The 14,150-nt window shown below is 40.6% G+C and overlaps 2 protein-coding genes across 3 annotated transcripts; one reads left to right on the top strand and one right to left on the bottom strand.

Annotated features, from left to right (window-relative positions):
* Positions 1-7,526: 7,526 nt before the first annotated feature.
* On the bottom strand, positions 7,527-9,006 carry LOC124865820 (apolipoprotein A-IV-like). 2 transcript variants are annotated; one of them, XM_047361270.1, is made up of 4 exons: positions 8,901-9,006; positions 8,742-8,793; positions 8,503-8,653; positions 7,527-8,386 (listed from the first exon to the last, which is right to left on the bottom strand). In XM_047361270.1, the coding sequence occupies exons 2-4, from the start codon at positions 8,779-8,781 to the stop codon at positions 7,810-7,812; spliced, it is 768 nt and encodes a 255-aa protein (XP_047217226.1). In that variant the 5' UTR covers positions 8,782-8,793; positions 8,901-9,006; the 3' UTR covers positions 7,527-7,809. The 2 variants fall into 2 exon arrangements, with proteins under 2 accessions (XP_047217226.1, XP_047217228.1); XM_047361272.1 differs by having other exon boundaries at positions 8,742-8,790; positions 8,901-8,969.
* Positions 9,007-10,141: 1,135 nt separating this feature from the next.
* LOC124866142 (apolipoprotein A-I-like) lies at positions 10,142-12,558 on the top strand. Its single transcript, XM_047361821.1, has 4 exons — positions 10,142-10,216; positions 11,295-11,346; positions 11,463-11,640; positions 11,739-12,558. The coding sequence occupies exons 1-4, from the start codon at positions 10,142-10,144 to the stop codon at positions 12,313-12,315; spliced, it is 882 nt and encodes a 293-aa protein (XP_047217777.1). The 3' UTR covers positions 12,316-12,558.
* The last annotated feature ends 1,592 nt before the right edge of the window (positions 12,559-14,150 follow it).

The following is a 14,150-nucleotide window of genomic DNA, read 5'->3' as shown; positions in this document are numbered from 1 at the left end:
CCCTGTATTTGGGACACTAAAAAATGCTGAAGTTAGAGCCTTTACTAAAACAAATTATCTATACAGAAAACGTGAGTTAGCGCCTTGAAAGTAAACAAAGGTAGCATTTCTCCTCGCCCACCAGAAACAGTCTCTCTCTTTTGTCCAGGTTTATGAAAGAATTAAAATCTTGGATTTAATGGAGGCAACAATTTTAACCTTAGAGAAGAGACAAACAGTTTATGCAGCTACAGTAGACAGGACAAGTAGGGAGTAAACAACCAGACCACTGAGATAACTGTAAATGTTGCTTATGAACATAAAGTTTCTTGGATAAGACAATGATTCCTTTTAAGGATAATAGGCTGTAGTAGAATAATTTTTCTTTGCCTGAGTAAAATGAACCAACTGAAGGCCAGAAGGATTGATTGCAGATGCAGTGTGAATATTTAACACTCCTTTTGCAGTCAATCCTTTCAGCCACATCAAGCCATCAAGCCATGGTTTACTCCACACCTCAGGAATCTGCGCAGGGAAAAGGAAGAAGCTCACAGAGGTGGAGATTGGGCGCGGTGCAGGCAGGCCAGGAACAGACTTACAAAGGAGATCAAAGCAGCCAATAGAAGCTACAGTGAGAAGCTTAAGAACAGCCTTTCTACTGGTGACACTTCACCTGTATGGACCGGTCTGAGAAACCTGACTGCCTATAGGAGCCCCCCCACCCATCCTGAACAGAGTTGTCTCCTGGCCAACCGTCTGAATGGCTTCTACCGCAGACATGACAAGAAGCCATTCACACCTCAAATCATCTCCTGCACATCCCATTCAGGAACAAGTTCTTCCCACAAAGCTACCAACCCCCTACCTTTAGATCCTCTGCCTGCACTAAAGATCTCCGAGGAAGATGTAAATAGGCTCTTTCAGCGCATGAAAACAAAGAAAGCTGGAGGACCTGATAACGTCTCCCCATCATGCCTGAAAGCCTGTGCAAATCAACTCGCCCCAATCTTCACAAGGATCTTCAACAAGTCACTGGAGAAATGTGAGGTCCCCTCCTGCCTCAAACAATCCATCATCATCCCGGTGCCCAAGAAACCCACCATCCTAGGATTAAATGACTACAGGCCTGTAGCGCTGACGTCTGTGGTCATGAAATCCTTTGAGCGGCTGGTGTTGAAGCACCTGAAAGACATCACAGGCCCCCTGCTGGACCCCCTGCAATTTGCTTACCGAGCAAACAGGTCGGCAGATGATGCTGTTAACTTAGGTCTACACTTCATCCTACAACACCTCGACCACCCAGGGACGTACGCCAGGATCCTATTTGTAGACTTCAGCTCGGCCTTCAACACCATCATACCAGCCTTCTTCCCCGAGAAGCTCCCCCAGCTCAACGTCCCAGCCTCCACCTGTCAGTGGATCAACAGCTTCCTGACGGACCGACAGCAGCAGGTGAGACTGGGTAGCATCTTCTCCCAAACCAGATCAATAAGTACTGGTGCCCCCCAGAGGTGTGTTCTATCCCCACTCCTCTTCTCCCTGTACACAAATGACTGCACCTCATCGGACTTGTCCGTGAAACTCCTTAAGTTTGCAGATGACACCACTGTCATTGGACTGATCCAGGACGGTGATGAGTCTGCATACAGACAGCAGGTGGATCGGCTGGTACACTGGTGTGGTCAGAACTACTTTGAACTGAACCCACTCAAGACTGTGGAAATGGTGGTGGACGTTCGCAGAACACCACCCCCATACACCCCCCTCACCATCCTCAACAATACTGTATCGGCCGTGGACCACTTCAGGTTCTTAGGAACCACCATCTCTGAGGACCTGAGATAGTCTTCACATATAGACACCGAAAGAAGGCCCAGCAGAGATTGTACTTCCTGAGGCAACTCAAAAAGTTCAACCTTCCACAGGAGCTGCTGGTCATCTTCTACACTGCCATCATTCAATCTGTCCTGTCTTCATCCATCTCAGTGTGGTTTGGCTCATCCACAAAACAGGACAGGTGCAGACTGCAACGAATAATCAGGAATGCAGAGAGAATAATCAGAACTGACCTTCCCTCCATCCAGGACTTATACAGGTCTAGGGTCAGGAAAGAGCTGCTAAAATCTCTGCAAACCCCACACACCCTGCACATAAACTGTTCAGAGCTTTACCTTCAGGCCGCCGTTACAGAGCACTGTTCGCTAAAACCAGCCGCCACAGAGACAGTTTCTTCCCCCAGGCTGTTTCTCTGTTGAACATTCACTAGAGTACAAAACAACAACATACAGATGTTGCAAATGCACCTTTTTATTATATATGTGAATATTGTACATTGTAAATATGTATATTCTGTAATACAAAAACAAAACCAAAGAGCAAAGTGTATCGGAGTCAAATTCCTTGATTGTATGTACGAACTTGGCAATAAAGCTGATTCTGATTTCGTCTTATCACACTCCATTCCATCTTAGACTCACTGCACATTGCCACCACACGAACTGAACATCTAAAGTTAGTAAAAAACAAGATCTCTGTCTGTTTCAAAATGTTTGATCACAACTGTACATAAGGTTATGTATCTCTTCTTTTGTTTGAATTTCTTACCTACAGTACAATTTTTACAAATCCTAAAAAACACAGTTAAAATCCGATGCTGAAAAGTCAAATAAAAGTAATTACCGTATTTTCCGCACTATAAGGCGCACCGGATTATAAGGCGCACCTTCAATGAATGGCCTATTTTAGAACTTTTTTCATATATATGGCGCACCGGATTATAAGGCGCATAGAATAGAAGCTACTGCAGTCAAACGTTTGACTGGGGTTGCGTTATGCATCCACTAGATGGAGCTGTGCTAAAGAGAATGTCAACAAAACAGTCAGATAAGTCAGTCAGTCAAACTTTATTAATACACTACAAACCAGCGTTCTGATAACTCCATTCACTCTCATGTTAAGGTCTCCTCTACATAGAATTCTATTGAATAGAGCCAACCGCATGTTAGGAATGCATTGGAGTCTATGAAGTTGAAGTTGAAATCAAACGTTAGTTAAAACGTGAAAGGGAACTTTTCCCTGATTTAGTAAACACGTAAAAGAAACAGTTTGATGCTCTAAATCAAACGTTATTACTGTTAACCTTTCCTGTTTCTGTCCCCTGACCGTAGTCTGATGACACAGGGGAGACGCTTTCTCCAGGGCCGAAGTTACTAGTTTCCTCGGGGTTAACTCCCTCACTCATACGTTGCTGAGTTGAGCATGAAGAAACAGCATCAAAACACTGAGTTGTTGACGAGATTCGGGGTTCTTTTTAATGACTTTGCAGCATGTAAAAACACAGGGCTTACAGACTCATACACCGCTGCTCCGGTCGCCGTCTCTACCCACCCCACACACACAATAATACCGACGTCACTCCTTCACTCTTGATTCTCAGCTACGGCAGCACACAGCGCCACCTCTGTCCGGAGGAGTAATGTCAACATCTTCCATACACACACACGAAACATACACCCCACACACTGAGCTTCTAATCACATATAGTTCAGGCAATTCCTGTAACAGTACATTCAAACGTTATACACACACAAGTGGTGTTGGACTAGGAGTAAGCACAGTACAGGTGTTTACCGCTATTACTTCGGCGACGCCCCTGACTACGGTAGCCGTAATGCTGCAAGCGGTGCGGCTTTGTAGTTTACCAGTCGTACTGAAACATTTTGACAGAGCGCCGTGTACAACCAGTATGGATCAACCAATTAACCAATTGATCCATATATAAGGCGCTCCGGATTACAAGGCGCACTGTCAGTTTTTGAAAAAATTAAAGGTTTTTAAGTGCGCCTGATAGTGCGGAAAATACGGTACATAAAAAAAAAATCCTGTCTTATTATCACATGATTTGTTGTGTAGGTTGAGAGTATCTCTGAAATTGATCTATTCTGTAATACAAAAACAAAACCAAAGAGCAAAGTGTACCGGAGTCAAATTCCTTGTTTGTGTGTACGGACTTGGCAATAAAGCTGATTCTGATTCTGACATCATGTGTAGTATTAGCTTGAAGTGACTTTAGAACCAAATAGCATGTTTTGACAAAAGTAACTGCAGATGGACTTATAGAGTTTGAGTGGTGTGATGTGTGATGGAAATTCTTGCAGTAAGTGTTCCAAAGTGTATGACTTTAGGTTACCTCACTCCTCAGAACATCTGTGTTAGAGGAGGAATCTGTAAAAGCCATTATCAGAAGTTTAATGGTTAAAACCCATCATTTAGGGTGATGTCTCAGGAAGAGTAGATGGGTCTGTTCCTAGATAACTTTGTCACCTCTGAACCCGAGGAGGGTCTAGGGTCATAAAACACAGACTCTTTGAAGTTGAGATAACACTGTCATGTTTGGAATAAATACTGTGTGTAAATAGTGTTCGTGGCTCTGCTTAACTGACTTGCTCGGTGACAGAGTCATTCAAACGCGGAATGCCTTTGAATAAAACTTATAAAGACAAAGTCTGGATTTTCTCTTGTTGTGAGTCAACTTCTCTCACACTTTGATAAGAAAATTCCATTACAGATGAATGTTGAATAATCAAGAAAACATTTTCACACCTACTTTACATCACACAGACTGATTAAGTGGAGAAAGGTGAGATTTGCCGAACCACAACAAAGCTCCCTAATCTAAAATACTCTTGTTACACAGCTGTTTAGATAAATGGAAGTGCTAACGCCCATGAGCATCAGAGTAACAATGCTGATCAGAACTTGAGCAGAAATTGCAACATCTAATCTGAATGATGCCAGAATGTTACTCTGTAGAATTGCAGTTTTCTGTTACACTACTGTTACACTACTCTCCAATTTTGCATTGTTTGCTGTTATTTCAGCTTTTAACCTTGTTCTCTCTTTTCTCTGCCTAGAAGCTACACCTGGTCTGGCTCTGTGTCTGCCTGTGACCCCTTTCTGGAGAGGGGAATTGTCCGAGCTTCTGCTGGCAACAACTTAATGCTCACCCTCTACCGATGATCCACATAGCCCTGTCTTTTAGTGTTTAACCCTTTTTCTCTCCTAGACATGGAAATTGACTGAGCTTCTACTGTGACTAACTCTATGTGCTCTCTTTCAGACTCTAACCTTGAAAACTGGCTCAGAGTTTATCTGTTCTTTCTTTCTAGGTGAAATGACTAAAGGAGCTACATCCATTAACATTTACTTTTCCTTCCCATAGAAAGTACTCCTGGATCAGTGCTTCTGTGTTCTCTTTGTGTCTCTGGTTTGTTCTCTCAAACCCCCAGTCGGTCGTGGCAGATGGCCGCTCACACTGAGCCTGGTTCTGCTGGAGGTTTCTTCCTGTTAAAAGGGAGTTTTTCCTCTCCGCTGTCGCTGCATGCATGCTCAGTATGAGGGATTGCTGCAAAGTCAACGCCAGTGACTGTCCACTGTCTCTACATGCTCATCCAGGAGGAGGGAATGCTGCAAGTCACTGACTGGATGCAATCGGCTGGGTTTCCTTAGACAGAAAAACTTTTTATCCAATTTGAATAAATATCTGAATCCGACTGCACTGTTCAATTGTTAGGATTAATTGGAATGTATGTACCTGACTTTTGTGAAGTGCCTTGAGACAACATGTGTTGTGAATTGGTGCTATATAAATAAAACTGAATTTAATTTAATTGAATTGTTATAAACAGTCATTCCACAAAGTGACACTGATACCCAAGTTTAGCAATCCAGACATAACATCCTTTCCTTTTGGCAACTTTTACCTCCATTCTCAGCTATGCTCACGTCTTCTTTAATGCTTTTATACACATTTCTTGATTTTGGCTTGTAGCACACTATTGTGTTATACAAGCTTGAACACAGGTGAAAAGGAAAAGTTATAAAAATGATGATATATGGCATTTAAACCTAAAATACTGACATCCTAAGTGTGCATCTTTACAAATGTATTTCTTTATGTACTATTTGAAATGTGCGTTTTCTTTTTTTATCAGATCCACAGTGAAGCAGTCACTGCATATGGAAGAGTGTCATCTCTCCCTTGTTTTACATCTTTGTTTTTATTATTTTTGTTTCATGTTAAAAGATTAACCAAATGATTAAGGTATGAAAAATAGTATGTTATTAGAACACACAACATGCTTTAGTCTCAAAGACTGTATTTATGCACTTCTCACTTTTCTCACAAATGACCTTGCTCTAGTTCTCCTTTGTTTGTGTAATAAATTGTCATTTTGGTTTCATAAACGTTAAACAGCAACATATTTTACTGCCACTAGGCTGCACAATTGGGTTTCTGGTTATGCCCCTCTCCAATTGGAGCAGTTTTGTCAGGTTTTTTGTTGTTTCCTTTGAAGTCTTGTAAAACCAGAGGTAAAGAGACACAAGCCAAATAGTTTAGAGTGCTATTATAAACCACTGATCTAAAACCTCGTCTTGTCTTAAATTGGCACTGGGCTGCTTTTAAAACTAGTACTAATGCACAAGTAATGACTTATTACCACCATATAACAAAAACAAATCTCTGTCATTTCTGTCAAGTATGCGAGCCATGTCATGTTCAAGGGAACTCACATAATGTCGCAGAGTTTTAACTTTTCAACTGCCTTTGCTGGGGTTGTTTAAACCAAGCTCTTAATGCCTCACATTGAATGATAAGGCAGCATGAACAGCTCTAATCAGTTATAAAACAGACTGGAACATGAAAATGATAGATAAGATTTTCCATTGCAGAGTTTCATTTAGACTTGCTTGTTAGAGTTTTCCTGGAGCTAACATTTTCAGATTATTGCACAGTTTAAAGAGATAGCAAAACCTCAAACAAATTAGTGTGTTTGGTTGAAATGTTCATGAACTCTTCCTAAAATGAACTATTATGGCTTTTTGTGTAATAGGAAGATAGATGAAAAGATAACTATGAAGCTTTTCTGTCAACACTGTCAAAAAGACATAAATCACAACGATATTGTTGTAAAACGTATTTTGGAATATGTGTTTTGATGCTATCAGAGAACAAACATGTTGCATGTGAATCTGTGTTTGCACTGTCATTACTGGACTCTAACCCTCCACGTTGGATGTTGGCATCATCTGCAGGAAGGTGAGGGAGTGTACCAGAAAAAAAGAGATTGCACAATTCTTGCTTTCTATGATTGTTGATGAATTGTTTCTTTTTCAAAATGGCATCAAAACATACAGTACATGTAATATGTATATATTTTTACCAACATGCTTTACATGAAAAGAAATCTGCTCATCTCAAATTCTCCCACAGTTGTGTCCTTGAGTTAGACTTTTTGTGATAACACACTGAAGTTTTCGTGGCAAGCATCAGCAAGAACAATAGTGTGGCTGTGGAGAAACTTCAAGGCGAAACTGAAGACATGTTTAGGCATGGGGTATGAAGTCAAAAGTACTTGTTGCCTCTTGGGAAAAACACATCAGGTCTTTGTGGTAGCTAATCAGGGCTGTGATTTATGGGTGGGTAAATGTCTTCTTATTGCTTATCTCTTAAAGAGTCATAGATATACAAAGAGTGACAAAGTTTATATTTTTTTATCTATTTTTTATTTTAGATAACTTAGAGAAATTACAAAAATGCTCACAGTTTCATTTCACAACACAGTATAAACAGCATATATATACATGTTGACAAGTGCAGGGTTTGCTTGTTTTAGTACTCAAAAATAAATATAACTTGGATATGGATATTCAGACAGTTAGATCTCATTTACAGTACAAGATTGTTGTCTCGTTTGTCATCCTTCATATGGTGGTGGAACCCATTTTTCAGGATTGTGTTTAATTTTGTCTGCTGTGCTTGAAGATGGCTTAGTTGGATTTGACGAATGACTCGTAGAGAGACATGAGCTGGGACTGGAGGTCTTGGGCGTAAGGGTCTAGTTTCTCCCTCAGGTCCTCAGCATAGGGAGCCACAATTTGCTTCACCAGACTGGCTCTCTGGCTCAGCTCTACCTGGACCTTCTCGGTCATGGGGGCTACACTTTTCCGGAACTCTTCCAGGTGTCGGTCAACCTTCTGCTTCAGGTCTTCTGTGTAGGGCCCCAGTTGAGCCTGCAGGTCCTTCACGCTTTGTTCCAGGCTGATCTTCAGCTCCTCGCTCTTTTGAATCAGGGTGGACCTCAAGGCTTCGGAGTCCAAGGAGTCGGCGTAAGGGGACAGCTCCTGCTTCAGCTGGTCAACCCTCTGCTGGATCTGGGCCTTCATGTTATTGGTGTAGGGCTCCAGTTTGTCTCTGACAGAGCTAAGCTCCTGGGTCAGCAGACTTTTTAACATGTCAGCCTCTGTGGTGATCTTGTTCATCAGGTCTTGGGCTGCGGGGGAAAGCTGCTCCTGCAGGGTCACAGCATACTTGCTGGCTAAGTCAGCACTCTCTGTCAAGCGGGCACTGGATGACCAAAAAAAAGTGACAGTCAGAACATCTAAGATAGTGTAACATGTCACAGAATATGAGTCCCTCCTCCACCTCCCCCTCTGGGTCTGATCAGGAGTCATGCAACTTACTTAAGTTCCTGTCCAAATGGTGATTTCCTAATCATCTCCAGAGTATCATCAGCTGTCTGTGTGGCCTTGGCAATGTAGTCCCAGAAAGCATCAGTCAACACATCTAGCTGTGGCTTTGGAGCATCAGCATAGAAGAAGCTGGCATTGCAGCCTTCAGAATAAACATTTCAGTAAGAGTTATTTTCAGTCCTTGTTTATTTTATTACTCTCGAATCTGCATTTAAATAAGAGTAACTTACCAGAGAGAACTGAAGCGACCAGCAACACAAACACCCTCATGACTAAGACCTGCTGAAAGACATTAATATGTAATGAGCAACTCGTAAGTGCTACTAACAACATCAACAATTTTAGATTTCACTCTAATTAGGTAGTCTGAAGAGCAGTGCTTTTCTCACCTGTTTTGGTGCTTGTGTATCTTTCAGGGTTTACCGTGTTAGTGTCTGTGTCTCAGTGTTGCTTCCGTGTATATATACTGAAGTCAGATGACTGTTGTAGTCAAGAGCCCAAAGTCCAGGAGTCCCTGCCATGCTGTCACAACACCTCATGTTCCTATACCTGCTATTTCTTCCGAGATGTTTTCACTGAGTAGCTGAATGCTGGAATATATACAGAAAAATCAGTCTTTGTTTTTAATTGAATCAATTCCTTGAGCCGTTTGCAGAAAGCTTTAAAAGTGTACAGCTTCAAATGTGTCAACGTAATCCAGCACTACCAGTCTCTAGATAACTCAAGATAACCCTGTAAACTTACACTGGTGGACTTTGTCTTCAGGTCAAGCAACACAAATTAAGCAGCATCAAGATGGATTCATTTACAATTATTTCTTTATTTAAACCACTTCAACTTATAATGTATCGTTTTCTAAACAGTATTTGATTTTAAACAAATAATGTGGTTTAACTGTCTTGGTATATTGAAGGATTTCTTGTTCTTATATCGGGAGATACATGTAGGACATTTTTCTATTTAGAATGGTTTTATGAGTTGACTTTTAAAGGTGACATTAATAAATGAGTGAGAGACCAATATGAAGCTGTCTAGGACACTATTATCCTAAAAATAATTAGTTCCCTGTCCTGCTGGAACATGAACCTCTGCCCTAGTTTCATGTCTTTTGTAGCATCTAACAGGTATCCTTCCAGGACTGGCCTGTATTTAACTTAATCTATCTTCTCATCAACTCTAATCCGCTTCTTCGTCCATAATGAAGAAAACCATCCCAACAAGTTAGTTTTTATTCACATGTAGCATTTTCAATGCTGAACAAAAAGCTAATCTTTGGTCGCATCTGACCAGAGCACATTCTTTAAAATGTTGGCCATGTATCCTACATATCTTGTGGCAAACCGCAAACTGGATTTCAACAACTTCTTTTGGCTTTCTTTCAACAATGGCTCTATTTCTGCCATATTTTTATGGGGGCCAGCTTTGAGGAGTGCACAACTTTTGATTCTTCCCCCTGTGCATTGAATCTCTGTAGGTCCTGCAGAATTACCATGGGCTCCTTGGCTGTTTATCTGATTAATAGTGTGTATTTTCAGCCTGTCCATTTTTGGATGATAGCTTGAACAGTGCTCTGTGAAATGTTAAAAGCTTGGGATACTGTTTTTGGGATTCAGTCAAAACTATTCCTATCATGGGAGAAAAAATGGAGGTGGTGAAGAAGTATAAATTCCTTGCTGTTCACCTGGATGATAGACTAGATTTAACAGTGAAGCAATCTACAAGGATGGCAACAAAGATTATTAAGTATAATCTGAGTACAGGGTGCATTATGTGCATAACATAGTCCATTTTTGTAAAAAAAAAAAAAATCATGTATTGTTTTACTTTTACTTCACAATAATATGCTACTTTGTGTTGGTCTGTTGCATAAAATCCTAATAACATATATAACGCATTTAAGTTTTTTGTTGCAAACTGTCAACATGTTAAAATGTTCAAGGGGTGTGTGTGCTTTTGCAACTTTTAGCACTGTATATGGAAAATTATCCTTAACGTGTGAGAGTGAAAAGGGGTCATAAATCAAGGAAAACTCTAAAATGTGTTTGTGAGAACTGACCTATGACACATCTGATTGAAGCAGAAGCTACTTTGTCCCCCAGAGGCTGACAGTGCCTGCATGTATTAACCTTTGGCCAGACAGATATGTACGAATGCTGAACATTGGCATGACTCAGAAACAAGGACTATTAATTAGCTTAAAAGTTGCGGGCACAATAATAAGATAAAAGAAAAATATGTATCTCTACTTAAAGTTGGAATGTAATGACAATAAAGTGATGTATTCTGTCTGTAGGAAAGAGCTGAATGTTTTCAGATGCTCATAAGGTTAATTAGGATTAACAATGTGGATTTCACTTCACTGCAATAGTCATGAAATGCAGACATATTTTAAGTAATAAAATAACAGTGAAACAGTGGTTTTAGATTAAATATTTTTCTTTAAAGTGGTAACTGGAGTATAAAACCAACATGTAGATTGTATTTCTTTAGCAGGAGGGGCTTGTCCATGCCTGTTGCATTTATTGTCTGGCATAAAATGTCAGCAGGGAAAGAAAGGTGAGACAAGGTGACAGCAAAGCACTACTTCTTGGACTTTGGGATCATTACTGTCCAGCATTGCTATATAAGCTGCAGAGCCTCACAAGTTGAGCACAAGCACAACCAAGTGGATTTACAGACACTCTTGTAAACTCAGGTAAGAAGATGAAACAGAGGGAAGGCTCTTATTCTTAGCTTACTAAAAGAAAATGCTTTGGTGACTTAATGGTTTTTCCTTGTTGCAGGTTCTAAGAGCCATGAAGGTCCTTGCTGTGCTCGTCCTGGCCGTTTTCACCGGTGAGTAAGCTAGGCACACATTAAAAAATTTAAAGTCTTGTTATTAACTGAATATCTACTATGCGCATTTGCAATCACATACCTTACATGCATCTTTCAAATAAATGCCATAGTTTAATCTTATTCTTTTCTCCATCCAACAGGCTGTAATGCCAACCTCTTCTATGCTGATGCACCAAAGCCTCAGCTGGAAGTGCTGACTGATGCTTTCTGGGACTATGTTGGCAAAGCCACCCAAACAGCCGATGACACCCTTCAGATGATCAAAAAGTCCCAGTTTGGCCAGGATATCAGGTACGTCATACAATATCACGTGTCATAGATTTTCTTCAGTAGTATGCAGAGACTAGACTGTAAACTCACTGCCTTGCATTTTTGGTCACTTTGTTCAGTGCCCGTCTAACAGAGAGCACTGAAGCAGCCAGCCAGTATGCAGTCACCCTGCAGGAGCAGCTCCCACCTAGAGCCCAGCAATTGATCAACAAAGTCACTGCCGAGGCTGAAATCCTGAGAGATCGCTTGAATACCGATCTGAACAACGCTCGGGAGAAGCTGGAACCCTACACTGAGAACCTGAAGTCACAGATCCAGCAGAGAGTAGAGCAGCTGAAACAGGAGCTGGCCCCCTACACCGACAGTTTGGACACTGAGACCCTGAGGACCACTGTGATCCAGAAAAGCGAAGAGCTGAAGGTTCAGCTGGAACAAAGCGTGCAGGACCTGCAGACTCAGCTGGGGCCCTACACTGATGACCTGAAGCAGAAGGTAGACCAGCACCTGGAGGAATTCAAACAGAAAGTCACTCCCTTGACTGAGAGAGTCCAGGGTGAGCTCACACAGAGAGCCCAGCAGGTAAAGCAAATGGCTGCCCCATATGTGGATGACCTGAGGGAAAGGCTGGACCCCTATGCCCAGGACCTCCAGGCCCGTCTTACCTCCCTCTATGAATCCTACATCAAAGCCAAATAAGTCAAACTCCAGCTGACTTTTAACACAAAGAAACGGCATCAAATAAAACAGAATTCCTTTCTCCCTGGTGCCAGAAACATGGCAGTACAACAACTTTAATTTACCTGTCTGAAGAAAACTGTAGTTATTATTCCATATATTTACATTGTCAAACAAATGTGATATGTAACAAATATATGTTGGTCTGTGACCACACAGTGTCCACTTCCTAATTTATGAAAATAAAAAACAAAAGCAAGAGAACCTTGTGAACCCTTTGTATATTTTTCAATGAAATTTGTTTAAGTTTTAATGTTCTTTGTAATATTTTATTTTTCAAGAGACAAGAGAGACAGAATAAATAAAAAAACTTAAGAATTTGACAAAATGAAAAGTCAAATATATAAATTACACACATCAAGGATGTAATAGTGCAAACAATGGAACCTCTTTCATTTGTAAACAAGCAAAGAATGGATATACTGTAAAAATCATACATAAAGTTGACATTTTGCAGGCATTCGCATGTTCAATATTACAGTCAGTAATTCAAGATCAGCTGATAATAGTTGGAATATCTTAAAGAAATTAAAGATAAAAAAACACCTTTATATTTTTTTCTTGCTCAGTTGTGCAGTCCCATTAAGTTCAAATCTAATGAGACCTTCAAGACATTTTGGATGAACATAGATGCTTTCTGGTCAAAATTCTGGTGTCTGGTCAAAATTCTCATGGCTGTTTAAGGAGGTCATTTAAATCAATTTAAATTAACCGGGCCTTGCAAAAGTGTTCATACCCCTCCAACGTTTTATTTTTTATTTGGCAAGTTTCAATCACAAACTATTGTATTTTGTGGGGATGTTGGTTGATAAAACAATGTAAATTAAAGCATAAATAGTAAATAGAAGGAAGTTTCTTAATGTTTTTTTACAAAGAATAAAGATCTGACAATTGTGGTGTGCATTTAAATTCTGCCCCTTAAAATAATACTCTGTGAACAAAGCGATTAAAGCTGCATGTCTTTTGGGGCATGTCTCTACCAGTTTTGCACATCTAGACAGTCAAACATACACCCAGTGTTCTTTTTGAGATAACTCAAGATCACTCAGATTGATTAGATTACATCTTAATTTTAAGAGTTACCATAGAGTCTTACTTGGATTAATGTCTGGACTGTGACTGAGACATTTTAACACTAGGCTTTCATCTAAACCATTCCATTGTTGCCCTGGCTTTATATTTTAAGTTTGTTGTTGTGCTAGAAGGAATATTTTCACCCAAGTATCCAGTCTTTTGCCACCTTTATGTTTTATTCCAGGACTGCCCTGTCTTTAGCATCTACTCTGTCCCTGGAGAATTTATGGTGAAAAGTTCAGGTTTGGTCTTATATGACAAATACACCTTCTTCTACATGTTTGCTGTGCCCCCTGCATGACTTATAGCAAACTGCAAAGTGGCCACTCTTCCATAAAGGCTAGATTTATGGATTGCACCGCTATAGTTTTTCGGTCGACCTGAGCTGTAGATTTGTGTAGCTTCTCCAAAGTTACCATGTGCCTCTTGGCCCTTACTTTTGAAAGGCATTGCATGTACTGTAGTTGCACAGAATTGCAAGTTTCAGCTAGGTATATTCAAAACAGGCCATCTGAGCAAATTTAGCAAATGAGCTGAGAGTCAGTCAGTCATTTTCTACCGCTTCTTCCATAGAGGGTCGCGGGAAGCTGGTGCCTATCTCCAGCAGTCTGTGGGCGAGAGGCAGAGCATACCCCGGACAGGTCACCAGTCCATCGTAGGTGAACTGAGAGTTTCATGAAAAATTGTTGTGTTGAAAAGCATATTTTTCCATTACAGAACCT

Source organism: Girardinichthys multiradiatus, chromosome 3 (genome assembly GCF_021462225.1).
Source record: "Girardinichthys multiradiatus isolate DD_20200921_A chromosome 3, DD_fGirMul_XY1, whole genome shotgun sequence".
Classification (NCBI taxonomy): domain Eukaryota; kingdom Metazoa; phylum Chordata; class Actinopteri; order Cyprinodontiformes; family Goodeidae; genus Girardinichthys; species Girardinichthys multiradiatus.
This window is presented reverse-complemented; position numbering and strand designations above follow the sequence as displayed.

Bases quoted from the DNA above. Each gene is read 5' to 3' on its own strand.
- LOC124865820 (XM_047361270.1), bottom strand. From the start codon at position 8,781: ATGAGGGTGTTTGTGTTGCTGGTCGCTTCAGTTCTCTCTG. The intron at 8,654-8,741 runs GTAAGTTACTCT...TTTATTCTGAAG, and splicing joins GGTCGCTTCAGTTCTCTCTG to GCTGCAATGCCAGCTTCTTC. The intron at 8,387-8,502 runs GTAAGTTGCATG...TTGGTCATCCAG, and splicing joins CCATTTGGACAGGAACTTAA to TGCCCGCTTGACAGAGAGTG.
- LOC124866142 (XM_047361821.1), top strand. From the start codon at position 10,142: ATGGGAGAAAAAATGGAGGTGGTGAAGAAGTATAAATTCCTTGCTGTT. The intron at 10,217-11,294 runs GTGAAGCAATCT...TCCTTGTTGCAG, and splicing joins ATGATAGACTAGATTTAACA to GTTCTAAGAGCCATGAAGGT. The intron at 11,641-11,738 runs GTACGTCATACA...CACTTTGTTCAG, and splicing joins CAGTTTGGCCAGGATATCAG to TGCCCGTCTAACAGAGAGCA.